At 42.4% G+C, this 16,865-nt stretch overlaps 2 protein-coding genes across 10 annotated transcripts in view; one reads left to right on the forward strand and one right to left on the reverse strand.

Annotated features, from left to right (window-relative positions):
- Nucleotides 1–4,251: 4,251 nt before the first annotated feature.
- On the reverse strand, nucleotides 4,252–7,071 carry LOC110307446 (deoxyuridine 5'-triphosphate nucleotidohydrolase, mitochondrial-like). Its single transcript, XM_029468560.1, is given in 3 exon segments — nucleotides 4,252–4,487; nucleotides 4,490–4,610; nucleotides 6,991–7,071. Coding segments are annotated over 3 exon segments (438 nt in total).
- Nucleotides 7,072–7,574: 503 nt separating this feature from the next.
- The window catches only part of Ralgapb (Ral GTPase activating protein non-catalytic beta subunit), an 89,034-nt gene continuing 79,743 nt past the window's right edge, over nucleotides 7,575–16,865 (forward strand). For 8 of the 9 annotated variants that reach the window (XM_029470700.1, XM_021182613.2, XM_029470698.1 and 5 more), the window contains exon 1: nucleotides 7,575–7,836. The gene's annotated coding sequence lies outside the window, so the exon portion shown is untranslated. Of the gene's footprint in view, nucleotides 7,837–16,402; nucleotides 16,607–16,865 lie in introns of all 9 variants that reach the window. The other variant, XM_029470696.1, reaches the window with a different exon arrangement.

The following is a 16,865-nucleotide window of genomic DNA, read 5'->3' on the forward strand; positions in this document are numbered from 1 at the left end:
TTGAGGTTTCAAAAGCCCATGTCAGGCCCAGTCTTTCTTTCTTTTCCTGTATCTGTAATAAAACAATCTGACAAAGCATTTCTCTCTCTCTCTCTCTCTCTCTCTTTCTCTCTTTCTTCATTCATTTAATGTTTATGAGTACACCATTGCTCCCTTCAGACACACCAGAAGAGGGCATCAGATCCCATTTCAGATGGTTGTGAGCCACCATGTGGTTGCTGGGAATTGAACTCAGGACCTCTGAAAGAGCAGTGGGTGCTCTTAACCACTGAGCCATTTCTCCAGCCCCTGACAAAGCACCTTAAGGGAGGAAGGGTCTATTCAGGTTATAGCCCATCTTGGTGGGGAAGCCACAGTGGCAGGAGCTGGAGAGCTAGCTGGTCACAATGCATCTGTAGTCAAGAGTAGCAAGGGACAAGTGCTGCTGCTCAGCTTGCTTCTCCATGTCCACAGTCTGGGATCCCTGCTCCGGGATCTCCACGTCCACAGTCTGGGATCCTCGTCGACGGATGGTCCTGCCCACAATTAAGATAGTTTTTCCCACACCAACTGACTTATGAGGCTTATGTCCCAGGTGGCTCTAGCTCCTGTCAAGTTGACAACACTAACTATTCCAGAAGGTAATTAAGTTTCAATGAAACCCTGAGGGTGGAGCTCTAATGATAGGTTTAGTGTCTTCATAAGAAGGGAGAGACACCAGTTTCCTCCCTCTACCAAGTGCAGACACAGCAGGAAGGCAAACCAGGAATAGGGCCCTCATCGGAACTGAGTTGCCAAACACCTTGAACTTGGACTCTTGGCTTCCAGAACTTTGAGAAATAAATAAGGTACCCAGCTGTTGGGTTTTGTCATAGCAGCCTGAGCAGACTGACAGAAGAGTGGCTGTTCTGGGAGGACAGTCTGACATAAGAGTCAGGGCTTGCCTGCGTGCACATAGGCCAAAAGGCCACATTGGCAAAAGATCTCTGGGGCACACCATCTGGGCTGCAACAGGTCAGATAACAGCCAAGGCTGGGACCATCCTTTCCCATAAAGCTCAAGTTCAGGTTTGTTTTCTTTTTTCTTTCTTTTTTCCTTTTTTTTTTTTTTGACCAAGCCTTGATTTTTATTAAGAAAGCTGCATATTTATTTTGCTGCTTGAATCTGTGCTTGTGCCTTCAACACTCTCATAACATTTTTCTGCACCTCAATAAGGAAAGCCCTCTAGATCCTATCACTTAACTCAGCTTACAGAACCACCATAGACCCAGCTGGCATGCTTTTTTTGTGTTAGATAATCATAAGGACTTTAGGTCTCACAGCACGAACCCCTTGTAGTCTGCCTGGGTACACACCACGTGTGGATTTAGGTGCTTCCCCAAACTTCTTGGTATAAAGGTGAACAGTCCTGTTGTCAGGGCTTTGAGAGTCTGGACTGTGAGAGAGCCTACGACAGAATTCAAACATTGGGCCATTCTGAGTGCCTCTAAGGACCGTCCCTGGAAGAGGAAAAGGAAAGGGCCTCAAATTCAGGTTTTGAAGAGGGCCACTTGTATCCCAGAGCCTTGAACTCATCCTGAGTCGAACACGAGAGTCTGCCAGTCAACTCAGCAACACCAATTTACTCTGTACGTAAGTACCTTGAAGAGGAAAACATGGCAATTGGGCCTTCCGGGTCTGGGGCCCAGTCATTCTGCTAGCTGGCACTCATGGCCCTGGCCAGAACCATGGGACTTAGAGAATCTTAAAGGATAAAGTTCTGGCTAACAAAACCCTTGCCCAGCTTGGGAAACACTTCAGGTACCCTTTGTAGATGCTTTAACTGGCTCTAGAGGTCACTTGACTTTTTCGAAAGCATCACTTCTGCCCCGTGGGTTGGAATAGTCATTGTGTCAGCCAGATACAAAGACGGTTGAAACCCTGCCCTTCCTCTCAGTGGAAGGAGCGTCAGTTATACTGTAATATACCTGTAGAATGGATCATATGATTGGTGACCATCTTTGACAAACAATCTGTTCTGAGAGGTCCTATCATTGGTCCTTCCTTCTTTTCAGGACAATGCCTTCCGAACACTATACGAAGGGACATTTTGACATTGTGGTTCCATACAAATGCATCTTCCATTTATCCTCCACTTCTAGGTAGCGACTGTGCTGTGAAACAAATGAGAGTCCTGCTGTGCATAAAGAAAACAGTGTTTTTATTCTGTCCAGCATCTCCTGTGTCTGTTAATTATTATATATGTTTGATTTCCTAATGCTCCAAAGTGCTCAGAGTTAACCTTTAATTTTCTCTCAAGGAATGTGTGTGCCTATATATGTGTCTCAAGTTGGTTTAAGTGAAGCCCTCACAAATTAAAAAAAAAAAAGTAAATATAAAAAAAAAACCAAAAAACACTGGGCTGGAGAGATGTCTTAGTGGTTAAGAACACTAACTGCTCCTCCAAAACACCCAGGTTCAATTCCCAGCACCCACATGGCAGCTCACAACTGTCTGTAACTCCATGGATCCAATACACTCACACAGACATACATGCGGACAAAACACAAATGCACATAAAAATAAAAATAAACAAATGATGTAAAAATCACCATTTACAGAACACTCACTCAAATCTCTTAACTCAACCCCCTGATATTAAACTTTACCTTCTCAACAATGCAGTAAGTCTTCATCCTTACAAACCATATTTTAAGGTCATTAAGTTTATGGTGTCTAAGTAGCTCAGCATTTAAGTGCAGTCATTGCTCTTGCAGAGGACCCTGGGTTGTTTCCTGGTACCCACACGGTGGTGGCTCACATCATCTGTGATTCCAGTTCCAGGGCATCTGTCACTCTCTTCTGGTCTCTGCAGTCACCAGGCATGCATATACACATGTGTAGCTAAAACCACTCACACTCATTAAAAAAAAATCCTTCCTAAAAAGACAAAACCCAAAATTAAAATGAATGAAAAGCTTAAATATAATCAAGCTACTAAAACAAAAACGTGGGTGAAATGCTCTGGGCATTGGTACAAGAAGAGTTTTTGGGTTTGTTTTTTTCAGAAGTAGATAACAAAAGCAAAAAAATTATATCTCAAATTGCATCAAATTACAAATCTCCTGCACAGCAAATGAGACAGAGAGACGTGACCTGTGGGAGGGAAGAAAGCCTTTGCAAACTAGACATCTTAGAAAGATGGTTAATCTGTAGAATGTGTAAGAAACTCAATTTAGTAGTAAAAAGAAAAAAGCAGAGGATTTGATTTTAAAATGAGGAAATGATATGAGTAGACATTTAAAAAAAAAAAAAAAAACACTAGCCAAATGGCCAACAAACAAGTCTATGAAAAAAAGTTAATTGGGGAATTTTCAAGAACTACGTGAAAACCACAGGAAGACATCATCTTACCCAACTTAGAACGGTTATTATAAAAGAGATTAAAGGTAGGGTTGGAGAGAGAGAGAGGGAGAGAGAAAGAGAGAGAGAGAGAGAGAGAGAGAGAGAGAGAGAGAGAGAGAGAGAGAGAGAGAGATCATTAGTTAAGAGCACTGCCTGCTCTTCTAGAAGACCAGAGTTTGATTCCCAGGACCCACACGGTAGCTCACACTGTAACTCATTCTGACCCTCTTCTGGCCTTCCTGGGTACCAGTCACAAAAGTGGTGCACAGACAGACACGCACGCATGCAAAACATCCATGCGCAAAACAAAACAAAACAACAACAACAACAAAAAAACCCGTTCTAAAGAGTAACAAAGTGCTGGTGAGACAGAAACGCAGCTCTCATACGCTGAAGGAGAAAACGTAAATCTCTACGGACATTATGGAAAGCTTCTTTCAAAAAGCAGAAAAAACATCTACTCAAACGACCTCAGGGGTGAGAGGCGACACATTTAAAGGAACTGAAATCAGGATGCTCAAGGGACACTTGCACTTCCATGTTATGGTAGCGCTTTTCTTTCTTTTTTCTGCTAAAGACTTCAACTTTATTGAATAAAAAAATTACAAATGATACAGCAATTAGAGCAAAACCAGTTCTTGGAGGGCTGTAACTGTATATAATATACAACAATAAAAACAACAAATCTAATTGTACCCTCAGTTTTACCAAGTCTGCATGTCAATGCCATCCTCACAGTACAGACTTTCAGGCCACCATCGACTGCAGAGAACAGAATCGTTCCAATGTGATATAGGTCTCCTTTCCTGCATCCTAGAGCACAAAATGCTTCCAAAGTTAACGCTCCCGTTTCCAGTGTTAAAACAGCGATATACTTCAAGCAAAGTTCTAATTCTTCCCCGTGGAGTCGAAGCCTCTTGGGCCTCTCTCAGCGTCATCCAGTGTCTGCACTTCCTCTAAGTCTGGATCAAAACTCTGCTCACAGATGAGCTGCGCAGTCCGATCACCGTTTTTCACCTCAAACTTCGGTTTTCCAAAATTAAACAGCACGACACCAACATTTCCTCTATAATCTTCGTCTATGACACCAGCGCCTACATCTATGAAGTGCTTTTTCAGTGCTTTACCTGAATGCCTGTCTTCACAATGGCTTTCTCCATGGGTGATAATGTATAACCATAGGCACTGTACAGGTAGTAGCCTACAGCTTTACATCCCTGCATGCATACGGCAGCTTGAAAATTAACCTGAAAGTAGAGTAAGGCATGGGAGGGTCAAATGGAGAGAGGACAACTAATGGTGCTGAGATGCATAGGATAGATGGAGGAGTAACTTCTTATGTTCTTCCTTGCACAGTGGGAAACCATGGATGACAATAATTCATGAAATATTTCAATATACCCATCGAAGAGCAACTGAGCCCTCTCAACACAAACAATGACACAATAGATATGCTAATTACCCTGTGTGATGGTCAGTTTTGATTGTCCACTTGTCACAGTCTAGAGTCACCTGAGAAGAGTCTCAAGGACAGATTGTCTAGATCAGGTTGGCCTGTGGGGATCGTACTGACTAATTGATGCAGGAGGACTCAGCCCACCGTAGGTGGCATCACTCTTTAAGGTTGGGTCTTGGACTAAGAGTGAACTTGAGGACAGCGTAAACATGCATGCCATTTCTATCTGCTCTTGATTGTCGATGTGACTGAGTGCATCGAGTCCCTGCTGCCTCAACTTCCACACAAATCATGGACTGTAACTTGGAATTATGGGGAAAAGAAACCCTTTCTCCTCTAATCTGCTGATCAGTATTTTACCACAGCAACAAGACACTAAATTAAAGCGCTCTGTCTAGTGTTCATTGCTTACACATTTCTGTCTACTATACATTGTTTGCATAGGTTGAAACGCCACACTGGACTTCATAAATATGTATACCACGTCCAATTACTAGGTGTCAATAAAAAAGAGTATTGAAGCATGATTGAATTTCATGTTATAATGTGGAAAAGAATTCCAGTTCACATTTGTATGTACTATGGTAGTTGAGGTACAGATATATGTGAAAACTTCTGGGGCTGGAGAGATGGCTCAGAGGTTAAGAGCACTGACTGCTCTTCCAGAGGTCTGGAGTTCAATTCCCAGCAACCACATGGTGGCTCACAACCATCTGTAATGTGGTCTGATGGCCTCTTCTGGTGTGTCTGAAGAGAGCAATGGTGTACTCATAGATATAAAATAAATAAATACATCTCTAAAAAATGTAAAAACAAAAACAAAAAACAAAACAAACCCCAAAACTTCCTAGCTGGGTAGTTAGGAGTTTTAAAACTTCTATTTGTTCTACTTCTATTCTCTTTTACAACAGTTCTTTTTTTGTATATGAAATAAAAATGATAAGAGAGCCTCAAGTTGGAACTGAGCACAACTTCTTTCCCTCATTTAAAGGAATGGAAACCTCTCTTCCCTCTAGCTTTCCTTAAAAGAACTAAGTCTGCCATGAATTAAACTCTCAAGGTGGAGGGACTAGAGGTATTTTCATTTTTCCAAGTACTTCTTTTTTTTTTTGAGACATGACCTTATGTAGCCCAAGCTGGCCCAAAGCACTCTGTGTAACAAGTTCAAGGATGAATATGCTACTACATATGGTTTGTGTAGTACTGGGAATCAAACCCAGGACCTCAAACACACCAGGCAAGTACCCCACCAACTAAGCTATGTCTGCAGTTCCATGTGCTTTAAAAAGGCTCCCAGTCCTCCGTGTCTGTCACTTTTCCAAATCCCACCACCCGCTGCTCTTAACCCTATCAGTCTGATCTCCCATAGATGTTCAATATTCGGTGTTAGGAATGTGGTCGCAAGTAACAGAAAACTCAATGGATTGTGGTATAAATAAGGCTCACCACCCTCTTTAAAGCAGGAAAGGAGTACAGAGTTTATGCAGTTTCCTTGGTGTGTCCTAAAGAGGCAGGTTTCTTTGCTTTGTTTTACATTTATAGTAGAGTCTTCTGCAAGGTCTCAGAACGACTGCCACATCTCCTGGCATTGTATTATACCATGGTTCCAATCATGAAGTAGGGGAAAGTTGAAGGACACAAAATCTCCCAGGACTTCCTTTATATCCTAAGTCTCCCTTGGAACTTTGGTTTATGCTTTATGGACTAGAACTTTGTTTCACTGGTATGCTGTCAAGCAGGGGAGGGGGCTTTGCTTTTTGGCCTCTGTAGTGTAGAAGTGGGAAGGAGAGAGGGGCTTGGAATAGTGTCTATGTGCTAAAGCACTTATCAAAAACTATGTCTAACTGAACTTTACTGTTTCATCCACACACTGTCCTGGCACATTGTTACCCACCCTTTCCCCTCTTCCTGTAGGTGAGGTTGTGGTCTTAAAGAATCCTTGTTTTATCTCTTCTATGAGGGCACCAGTTTCTTCTTCACTCCTACTTGGTTCATGGTCTCTTCTGAGGATGACAGTCACCGTTTTCTCTGCTTTCCATATAAACGTGTTCTTTGCACAGCCTAACACCCTGATCCCTCCACCTCTGAGTTCCAAGGTCAGTCACAAGGCCAGGCGCTCTAGGAAGCTGCCTCCATCCCTCTTTCCTCTCAGCCTGACACGTGGGGAGTACGTCTCCAATGTTGTTACTTTCCTCGTGGAAGTTGAAACGAAATTCTTGACAGTGGTACTGTTTGCAAAACGTCCGGTGCATGGCAGGTGCTCGAACTTGTATCTCTTGTTAGTAATAGCTTATCTCCTCGATCGGATACAACTCGTTGGTGACAGGTTCTGAATCATCCTTTTAAAGCACGCCAGGCCTGGCGAGGCCATTGCCCATAATAATGCTGCGCCCATGTAATAAGGGGCTGGGCAAAGGAAGAGCTACAGTGCTGGGATGTGAGACATTCCTTTAGCCTGAATGGTAGCCAACTTTTCAGAGAGAAGCCCCTTACTCTTCTGCACTAAGAACAAGTAGAAGCCAGATTGCTTCTGGAGCCCGCACCGCGATGACGTAAGTGTCCGTCACTTTACTCCTCCCACTTCACCGGAGCCCGAAAGGGGGCGGTGTGGGCAATCGCGCTTCGCGCGGCCCTCTGGGACAGCTGCGCACGCGCAGCTTCCGGCTCCAGGCTCGGAGACTTATTTGACGCTGCCCACCCGGTCCCTTCAGAAGTCGCGGGTCAGCTGCGCCGCGCAGGCGCAGTAGTCCCTTCGGCGGGGGAATTATTTGACGCCACCGCCCCTGGCAGTCGGAAGTTGCTTGAACGGAGCCCAGCCGGCCGGCCAAGCGACCGGTGTTCGTCGTCCCCTGGGCGCCCTGGGAGAGTCACTGACGGGTGGACGGACTGACTGCCGGTGGAGGGCCGGCCGGGGCAGTGGCAGCGCGGGCCGGATGGCGCAGGTCGCGTGAGGCGGCAGGCCGAGTGCGGCCCGCGGTGCGCCCGCCCAGCGATGCGGGCCCCGCCCGTCGCCTCAGGTACGCGGCGGCCGGCGCGGTGCGGCCGGACCCTCCCCTCTCGCCGTGCTTTTTTTTTTTTTTTTTTCCTCTCCTCGGCAGCTACTGAGGCAGGGGCTCTTTGAACCTCCGCTGCTCCCGGGGCCGAGCGTCGGCGGGCGCATTCCTGGGTTCTGAAGTGGCCGCACCGGGCGCGGGAGCACAGTCCTGGCCCGCGGATTCTACCGGGTGTGAGCGAACCCGGGAGGGTCGGACTGGCGGAGCGCTCCCCTGGCAGCCTGGGGACAGGGGCGGGTCTGGAGTGGCTGCGGCAACTCCGGGGAGGATGCGGTCCACCGAGGGGCAGGTGGAGTTGCTGCTGTCCGGTGAGGATGCTACTGCCCCGGGCACGGTGACGCTTGCGAGGAGAGTAAACAGCCACCCTCCGCAAATGCTTGCTGTCCGCCAGGCCCAGGCCAGATGGGGAACTTGAGCACCTTGCACGGCAGGACTGTTACCCCATTCTACGGACCAGGCAACCGAGGCCCAGAGCGATCGGGCGCCTTTGGTGCCCAAGGTCATAGAGCTGGGTAATTTGAACCCAAGCAGCCTTGACAGTCCGATCCAGGTTCTTAACCAATTAGGTCATTGGATGTCCAACTTTGATGCACGGTAAAAATCACTTGGGGAGTTTTGAAAAGATTCCTGGTGCCATAGCACCCCAAACTAATTAAGCCACCATGCCTAGAGGGTAGGGGGAGACAAATACTAGTATCTTTCTACTATTATCTTTCTAGTATTTGTCTTTCCGGAGATCCCTAGTGGTTCTGGGCTATAGTAAGGTTTGACAACTGTGAAAGCATGTAATCTCAGAGGTCTGACAGTGCCTCTCTAGTTTATGTGTGCAGGAGGATGCTTGTTAAGATTGTGGATTCTACTGGCAGAGATTCACATTGTCACTCCCTTCCCCCCAGCGCGCCCTTGTTCTATTGCTGGAACTCTCCATTTCTCTGCCTCAGCCTCCTGAGTGCTAGGATGGTAGCTGTTCGCTAAGAGAGAACTTTTCCTTAGATCCACAGACTACCACCCCTTTGGTAGGTAGGCCTCCTTGAGGGTGAGACCTAATTATGGATTCTTAGCTGAGCTTTTAAAAAATGTATACATTCCTTGCAAAAACTGTTGTTTTGCAATTTCCCTTAATATACGGCACTCATGGTTCTGGTTTCTGTAGCCTCTGGACTTTTGCATACACTGTTCTTTCTACAAGACAGTCCTCCGTGTTTTCTCAGCACCCTACCCGAACACATACACTTTATCTTATGCATCAGTTCTGTCTATTGCCCAGCTCTCAACAGTCCCTTCAAGATCCTCTGCCTCCCCTGAGCCCTGCCCACCTTGGCATTATTGTAGAGTAGCTGACCACATGTTTTTCTGTATTGTACTCCTAGCTCTTCTGTAAGGTTTTGATGGCAGGGACCATGCTTTTCTTGGTCTCTCTCGGAGTACTTTGACATCGAGGCCAACAAACCTTTTTTGAATATAATGTTTAGTCCCTTTATGTCATAGACCTCATGCCACAGAGGCATCTGTTTTCTGTTTTTATAAAAGATATTTGCTGTTCTTAACATTAGGGTTTTTTCCTTTTTCCTTAGGAATACTCTAGTTAGGTTTATTCATTTATTCAGCAGATGAATAAAATGTTAAATTCTTATCCATGACAAGGCACGATGTAAGACCATGTTCCAGCAACATTGGTTGGTTTAGCTGGGTGAGGTGGCACACACCTTTAATCCCTGCACTCAGGAGGAAGAAGCAGGTGCATCTCTGAGTTTAAGGCCAGCCTGCTCTGCACAGTGAGTTAGTGACAGGATAGCCAGGGCTCCATACAGAGGCCCGCCTCAAGTAAACCTCCACCCAACCAATCAACACACAAAAACAAACAAAACAAGAACATTGGTGAATTTTATTGTTAACTCCCATGTAGACAGTCTATTCTATAGTGAGAGACTTTTTATTGCCATTGGGTCTTTTTTGCATGTGGTCTTTCCTCATTGTCTAAAAGAAGTGTTGTCTAAATGCTATTGCCTTGTATGTATCAACACACGCAGATGGGATAGTTCTCAGTTATGTTCATCCCATCTGATGGGAGACAGTCAAACTCTGTATCAGAGCAACTGACAGACTCCGTGTAGTTTATTACATAATGTCTGAACTGCCATTGCTGCACATGCTTACCAGTTTAAAAGGAAGTCAGTGCAATAATTCACATTGCTTCTGTTTTTAGTACCGCCCCCTTTTTTGGTAAAATTTATTTTTATGTTTATGGGCATTTTGATTGCATGCATGTATGTGCACTACTTGGATGTCTGGTGCTTGCAGAGGCCAGAGGAAGGTGTCAGGTCCTCTGGAACTGAAGTTCCACAGGGTTGTGTGCTTCCATGCAGTTGCTGGAACTTGAACGTGGGTGCTCGGCCAGAGCAGCCAGTAAGTGCTCTTAACCACTGAGTCAATTCTCTAGTTCTTTGTTCTTGGTTATTCTTAAAGCCATATGAGATTAAGTAGATTAAATATTATAAGGTCATTATGAAGAAGTTTGTTTACAATGAAGAGTCCCCCTACCCCTGTCTTTTTAGATTGGTACTGGGGGTTGAGTACAGACCTTCTATGCAAGTGCTGTACCACTGTGTCTTGATTCCCATTTTATTTTATGTGTGTGTATACATTTTTTTTAATTTTTATTATTATTTTTTCTGAATACTGTTTTACTATGTAGCCCTGGCTAACCTAGAAATGGCTATGTAGACCATGATGTTCTTGAATTCATGGAGGTTTGTATGTCTCTACCTCCTGAGAGGTTAAAGGCATGTGCCACCATACCTAGCTATAATTTTTTATTTTGAAACAAGGTCATACCAAGCTATCTGGGTTGACCTTGAACTTAGTCTGTAGCTTAAGCAGGCCTTGAACTTAGGGTCCTTCTGGCTCAGCTTCCTAAGTAGCTGGAATTGCAGGCCTATACCAGCATGCCTAGCATTTCTCCCCAGTTAAATGTGATGTGTATAGATTGGATAAAAAGACATATTTCATAAAGTAATTTTAGCAGTGTAGTATTGTTAGGGGAAGGTTCTCTTGTCTCACTCTTATATACGGTTTGCTTGGTGTTTAGGCTGAGGCTAATAGAGAAAGTGATGGGATGAAAGGTGTTAAATTCAGCCTCTCAAGAAACTTGGCCTTATTCTCTTATCAGGTACAGACAGAGTTTCCAGTTCTGGTCTTGGCACGTGGAAGAAAGTCAGTTTTTAAAGCTTGAGGTTAAAGTTTTGAGCTGACTTCCACTGTATCATGGACAAAGGTCTTTTAGACAGAATGACTGGTTCTTGTGGTATAAGATAAAGTTTTAAGCTGGCTGTTCTGCTCACACCTATAATCTCTGATAAAGCAGGCAGATTGGGACAAGTTTGAGGCCACCCTGAGGTGTATAGTGAGAACCTATCTCACCTCCTTTTCCCAAGATGTTTTAGAGGTAGTATCTATATAGTTTAGTTTTAACTTTTTATAGATAGATTGTGCTAAAGCTTCTAGGCTCCTCAGGACTGGAAACACCAGCCTTTCCCCTAGACTGTGTCCTCTTCCATGTCGTCCCTGCTGTCCCTCATGTGACACACTCTTTGTTGACAGACAATTGGAATGGGAAAGCTGAAAAGTGTAATCTGTATTTATCTATTTAAGATTAGAATGGTAGTGAGTGTTTGGTATGTGACATGCATTTTGTTATAGCAACTGGAGGTAAGTTGCTATAAGTACTTAAGTTCTGTAGTTAGAATTGCAATAAAAAGCATCGTGCCTTAAGCATCTCTGTGAAATAGAATTTTCTGTCATGTCTGATCAGTCCAGTACACTGTGATAATTCTGTATGCCTACTAAACACTTCAAATGCAATAAAGGAACTGAGTTCTAAATTAATAGTTATCTATGCCAGTAGTTATGATACTGGAAATATTAGTCCGGAACAGTTTTGATAGTTCTGGCTGGGGGCTAGGAGTGTATTTATATTTTCTTTCATAGACTAGCAAAAACCATCTGTTTTTTTTTCCTCTGGGAAGAAATGCAGGCAGAAGTTGTCTCTCTCCTGTAATTCAAGAGCTTGATAGGATCCTTAGCAGTTACAGTCTAGTGCATAGGTGACACCATTCCCCCCACCCCACCTTTTTAAGTGCCATCTTGATGAATGTTTGCCTTGTAGAGTCATTAAGACCACAATAGAGTTAAGAAACGTGGTCCTTCTGTCATAACATTATATGGATGAGTTTGTGTGCACTTTTCCCTTAAGATCCAGTGACACTCTATATAGCACACTGCTACCCTTTACCCTGTTTAACATGCACCTTTCTTTATATTTCCTCAAGTATGTTGTTGACTTAGGCTGCTTTATTTGATCTTCTCTCAAGTCTCTCTAGATAGGCACTGAAGGTGCTCACCCATTTTAGAAACAGGGAGACTATGAAAGTAAACGTAGAGTGACTTGTCCAAGGTCATGTGTGAGGCACAGAGTCAGAAGCATTGGCCCTTGAGGCAAGAGGTAGAGTTTCTTGTCCCAATGTTGCTGTTACATAATGTGACCCCAAATGAGTGGTAGTCTTATGTGTGTCCTTTCCAAATGGCTAGTAAGTCTTTCTAACTTAAGAAGCCTAAGGTAGTTGTTGGAATAAAATGAAGCAACCTGTGAAAATTCTTGGAAATTGGTCAATTCCAGTTACACAAAGGCATGTTATTATCAAGTCAAGATCTCAGGTACTTCTAATCTGCTGCCTAGTAGCTGATCACATCATTGATCATATTAAATGCTATTTTGTGATAATGTCTCATTGATTTCTGTCTTAATCATTATAAAACTTTGTCTTAGTCATTGTGTTCTGTTTATAGCTACAAACCTAAATCCTAGGACAACCTGATAATACAGGTGTTTAATAACATTTGCTTAGTGATACAACCGATACTTAGATTTACTTCAGGAAGTTTGCAAACAATTGTCCTTTATAGTTTGACTTGAAGCTCTTTTGGAATAGTTTATTACTGTGTTTGCTGTATAGAATACATGGGGTGACTAGTGTTTGAGTCAGTTGATGTGACTAATATTAGGTTGTAGCCTTTGTGGGTCACCACTATATTGCTTGTTTTGGGTATTGTCATTTAGACTGAACTTACATATGGGGTGCTTCCAAGCTGTAAGTTGTAAGCAGCACAAAGTCATACAATGACAACCTTGAGAGAAGATACTTTGAAAAGGGTCCATGTGGAGTTAAGAAGGAAACTAGTGATCAACAGGGTGCACTTTATCTTGTTCCTGTAGTATTTACTTCTGGCACAACTCCCCACAGCTGCACACTCTAATATCTAATCCTGATAGAGATGTGTGTGACAGTTTTAAACCTACACTTAACCCCCTGGAATATCTCTAGATTGGTATTTAGGAAGTGGGTTTACCGACTTCTTTCCAGATAGTTATTCCGTCCCTGTATTACACGCACTGGTTTGGACAGATAAGGTGTGTAGAATTCTTCTGGAATGCTGTACAGGAGTGCAGTGGTGTAATTGCAGAAGGGGCAGATGCATTGTGCCTCTAGGGTATATCTTCCTTGGAGGGTAGCTTCTGGTTTCATTTTCTGTATCCCATATCTGCAGTTGGATGTACTTACACTTTTTCTTGTTGCAAAGTTTTAGTTTATGTGGACACAGTCTGTCTTTAGTTTTTTACTTTTATTTTTTAATTGAGCGAGCGTATGCCATTGTGCATATTTGGTTAGAGGACAACTTGTAGGATTCTGTTCTCTCCTTTTACCACGTGGATCCTGTGGGTTGAATTTAGGTCCTTAGCCTTGCTGAGTCATCTCACAGGCCTTGCCTCCAGTTTTTACTGAATTAATTATAAATCTCTAATCCTGCCTTTCAAACCCCTTCAAAATTGGGCATTGCTTACATTTTAAAAATTATTTAAATTAATGGAAAAAAAAGGTATTTATTTTTTTAAGGCAGGGTCTCACTTCAAGCCTAGAACTCACTATATAGACCAGGCTGGCCTGAACTCACATGGATAAACCTGCCTCTACTTTCCTAGCTCTGAGATTAAAAGCATATACCACCATGTCTGGCCTTTTTCAAATAAAATCCTATTATCATCTACAATATAATCTTCTTCCCTTTCCACTCTGAGCATCTTGTTCCAGATGTGGATTTGTTTTAAAACATTAGAAAAATTGTGTGTGTGTGTGTCTGTATGTCTGTCAGTTAGTCACTGTGTATATCTGTGAGTATATGCCATAGGTGTGCAGGTATCCATGGGGTCTAGAAGAGAGTATCAGTATCAGATTCCTAGAGCTTGAGTTACAGGCAGTTGTGACCTGCTTAATATGGGTGCTTGGGTTTGAACTCAGGTCCTTTGGAAGAGTGGTAAGTGTTTTAACTGCTGAGCCATTTCTCCAGTCCTGTTTACTTTTTGTTTTTCTTCTTGTTTTTTTTTTTTTTTTTAATAGAAGGATCTTACTTTGAACTTGGTCTTTCAAGTGTTAGAATCACAGGTGTGTGCCATTATACTCTATTCCCTGTTATTGCTGTCTTTTCTTTTATGATTGCCCTTTCTTACTCTCATTGAGTACCCAGTTTTCTTGTAATCAGTGTCCAATTTGTATGTTCGATATCCTTCTTGTACCCTGAACCTACCTGGTTTTCAGTTCACTCTTTGTATCAAAAGTAGTCTTTTCCATGAATTTTTTGGTCATTGCATTGCTAGCTGCATAGACATTCATGCAGGTAAAACACTCATGTATGTAAAACAAAAATAAATCTTAAAAAAAAATGATGACCTCATGTTCTAGCCTAAACCTACTCAATCAGAATTTCTAAAGTTGAGGCACAGGAGATTGCTTTTTCCAGCTAACGTATCATAGATAATTTTTATGTTTATATGGAATTTGATAGATAGTATAACTTTTTCAAAATTAAAAAAATTGCTTTCTTAAAACTTTTATTTCAGCCAGGCATGGGGACGCACACCTTTAGTTCCAGCACTCAGGAGGCAGAGGTAGGCAGATCTCTGTGAGTTCAAGGTCAGCCTGGTCTACAAAGCGAGTCCAGGACAGCCAGGGCTATTACACAGAGAAACCCTGTCTAGAAAAACAAAAAATAAAAACAAAACCTCCCAAAAACTTTTGTGTCCTGTAATAATAATTTATAACATCAGTTTTAATTTTAACTATTTTCTTTTAACATTTGGAGATGTAATTTTATAATAACTTAGCTTGAAGTATATATAGAATTTGAAATATATATGATAGTATAAAATTTTGGGCATACTTTAGTAAAATAGAATATTTACTAAACTCTCTTTCCTCACTGGTACAGCAAACCTTGACATTCTCAAATATCTAATACGCAATGTAGGTAAGGAGTTGAGATTTCTACTGAAGACTGAAATTTCCTAGTGGAGAACCTATACACAACTATTGAATAATTGAATGTGAAACTCTCTAAACAGATCAATAGGCACTCAGAACAAGGAGGAGATGGTTTTGGAGTCAAAATTTTAGCAGAAGGATGAATCTGGACTGGACTTCATCATATAGGTTAAAATTACCAATAGGAGAGGCAGAAACAGTTGTAGAAGTTGATGGAATTGGTAGTTCCTGAGCAGCTATCACTAGTCCTTTGAAGCTGGAGCTTGGAGGCAAGGACTGTGGGACACAATGCTGTAAGCAGTTTCAAGGCCTGGAATTGTGGCTTAGTGGTAGAGAAGTTGCCTGACATGTGCAAAGCCCTGGGTTTGATCCCCAGCATAGTATGCAGACAATTAGATTTCTAGCAATTTTATTTATACATTTTTTTGAATTAGAGAAAAACCCATACATTCTATATAAAAGGACAGATGCCTTGGAATAGGCAATAAATACTTTAAAATGAAGGATAGGGAGAGATTCTTTGCAATTGTAAAAGATTCTGTAAAGCTACTGGAATTAAATCATGTTATTGGCATAGTACATGACAAAAATGTTACTTCAATTTAATGAGATAGGATTTTTTAAATTAAAATTCATTCAACGTATTCTGGTTATGGTTTCCCCTCCCTCATCCCCCAGATCCTCCTTACCTCCTGACCCATCCAACCCCATGCCTTCATTTTCTCTCTTTAGAAAACAAATAGGCAAATAAAAAGGGAAACAAACCAGAATATAAAAGGCCAAAACAAAATGCGAAAGCGTAAGAAACACACAGACACAGACATATACAGACACAAACAAAACCTATAAAACACAAAATCTAAAACTATGACAATACAAGCAAAAGACTAGTAGCATAAAAATGCTTAGTCACAGCAATATAAGACCAAAACAATTCCACACAAACATATTTGGGTTCGTTTTTGTTTTGGACATGAGGCCTACTGTTAAGTGTGATTTATGTACCTGCTGAGATTCCATTAGAGAACACTTGATTTTTCCTTTACAAGCTGTTGACATTTGGAGAGAGACACCCACATCTGGTCAGTGTGCAGAGAGTGAGACTCTTTGGGACACTCAGTCCTAAATGGGATGTCTTCATCAAACTCTCTCCTCAGGGCTCAAGAAGCTATGCAGAAGAAGAGATGGAAAGGTTGTAAGAGACAGAGGGATGGAAGACACTAAGGATGTATTTTGAATAGATGATACCAAACCCAACTGCATATCTGAAAGACAGCCTTTCTTACATCATTTGTAGAAGTAAATTCCAGATGAGCATAAAACTTAAGTGTGAAGAACATTGAAAGAAAACCTAAGAGACTGTATGTACACATAAAGTCACCCTTAGCATTATTTTCTGTCTTAGGACTGTTGTTGAAAGGGAAATGTCGGAAATGTCCTTATGTTGTGGTAGAGTTCTGGAGCTGTTTTTCTGTTTTATTTGTTTTTTGTTTTTTCATTTCTCCCTCCTCCTCCTCCTCTTCCTCCTCCTCCTCTTCCTCCTCCTCCTCCTTTTCTTCTTCTTCTTCTTCTTCTTCTTCTTCTTCTTCTTCTTCTTCTTCTTCTTCTTCTTCTTCTTCT

This window comes from Mus caroli, chromosome 2 (assembly GCF_900094665.2).
Source record: "Mus caroli chromosome 2, CAROLI_EIJ_v1.1, whole genome shotgun sequence".
NCBI lineage: Eukaryota > Metazoa > Chordata > Mammalia > Rodentia > Muridae > Mus > Mus caroli.